We start from the raw sequence: 1,738 nt of genomic DNA on the forward strand, positions 1-1,738 counted from the left end.
ACCAAGAGATATCTACCGTAGAGAGGGACCGACTGAAGGTCCGAGAATGGCAAGGGATGCTGACTAGAGGAGGCCGGGCATACGTACCACCACAATACGTGAAGCGAGTAATACGACACTTTCATGACCGACGGGTCGGGACCCACGCCGGAGCAGTGAGGACACACCGGAGAACCCAAGAACTATTCTGCCCAGGCAGATAAAAGACATACGGCGGTACATCGGAGCCTGCCTAACTTGCCAACGCCGAAGGAATGGGATGGAACGCACGCAGGGACTGAGTAGGGCTTTCCCACTAGGGGAGATCTTCGAGGCGGTACATATCGACTTCTGGCAAACGAGAGGAGAAGGCAGGCCAATAATGACAATGATCGACCGGACGTCACGATGGGTGGAAGCAGCGGTGGTCCCCGACAAGTCTGCCCATTGGGCAGCAGCGACATTTATTCGGCAATGGGTTACACGATATGGAGTACCCAAACAACTAATATGTGACAACGACAAAGCCTTTACCAGCGTCATCATGAAGGAGTTGTTGGACCTATTGGGAACCAATCTGGTCACGACCACCCCCTACCACCCCGAAGGGAACGGACCGGTAGAGTCATTCCACCGACAGCTTCGAAAGCACTACGAACGCATACGGGGAGAAAGCATGAGAGGCGAAGAAGAGTCGCTAGCACTTGCCATGTTCTTGTACCGCACAGCACACCATACAACGCTGGGTATGACGCCGGGAAGGTGGCTATTCGGAGTAGAACCTACCATACCGGAGGAACGGGAGCTCGTAGGCACCCTGAGGAACCCAAACTTACAACGAATAGAATGGTTGGCGAAGACCAGAGAGGAGACGATCGAGCGGATGCAGGCAGAAGCCCAACAGCGGGCCGATCGACGAAATGAGCGACGGAGAGGAGGACACCTAGAAAAGGGAGACATCGTACTCGTAAGAGACCCGACAGTACACGAACGAGGGTGGGGATTCCCCCACCGGGTAGTTAAAGTTAGTAAGGCAGGACATGGGGCACACGTAGAAGACATAGTTACGGGACACAGGGAACACCGGCACGCAGGAGTATTAAGAAGGGTGACAGCACCCCTCGACGAACACCAGCTGGGCAAGTGGGTGGAAGAGTACCGAAGAGGAGGAATACAAATCAACAGAGACGACTTACAACGAAAGTTGGGACAACAGCCCGAGTATTACGAATTAAGTTCCGACAACGAAGAAGAACCGGGAGAGCAAACTACAATGGGAAGGAACAACAGCGAGGAACCACCAACCCTAGAAGTACCGACCACAGAGGAACTAACACCTATACAAGGGTCGACCCGAAGAAAACGACGTCGCCGAGAGGAATAACCCGAGGCTGGGACCAAACGGAGGGAGCACACGTAAAGCGCACACAAGGCGCACACACAAAAAAAAAATTTGGAGTCGGAGAGAACAATGTTAATGACTTACTCTCGCGGTCGCCGAATCAATTCGAAGTGACCACGATGGTCGACGGTACAGCCTGTCTCGGCAAATCTACCCTACTGCAAGGCCTCAAGGGTACGCAGTGGTGGTAGGGGATTACTGCGAGGATTGTAAGAAGCTCCCAATCTTCCAGCAGAAAGGAGATGACAAGTTCGTAAAGCTGGCATACCTCGGCTTCCAGCTCAGCAATGGACCGACGCGCTCGAGAAGCGCGTATGGCAAGCCCTGTTTCTGCTTGCCATTACCCACATAGCAAAG

General features: G+C 53.5%; 1 protein-coding gene across 1 annotated transcript; it reads left to right on the forward strand.

The window, feature by feature from the left end:
* Positions 1–259: 259 nt before the first annotated feature.
* GNI_209170 (integrase core domain protein) lies at positions 260–1,363 on the forward strand (the record flags this gene model as incomplete). Its single annotated transcript, XM_011135512.1, has 1 exon — positions 260–1,363. One exon carries the CDS (start codon positions 260–262, stop codon positions 1,361–1,363), a length of 1,104 nt encoding a protein of 367 aa, XP_011133814.1.
* Between the last annotated feature and the right edge of the window lie 375 nt (positions 1,364–1,738).

This window comes from Gregarina niphandrodes, assembly GCF_000223845.1.
Source record: "Gregarina niphandrodes unplaced genomic scaffold scaffold00134, whole genome shotgun sequence".
NCBI lineage: Eukaryota > Apicomplexa > Conoidasida > Eugregarinorida > Gregarinidae > Gregarina > Gregarina niphandrodes.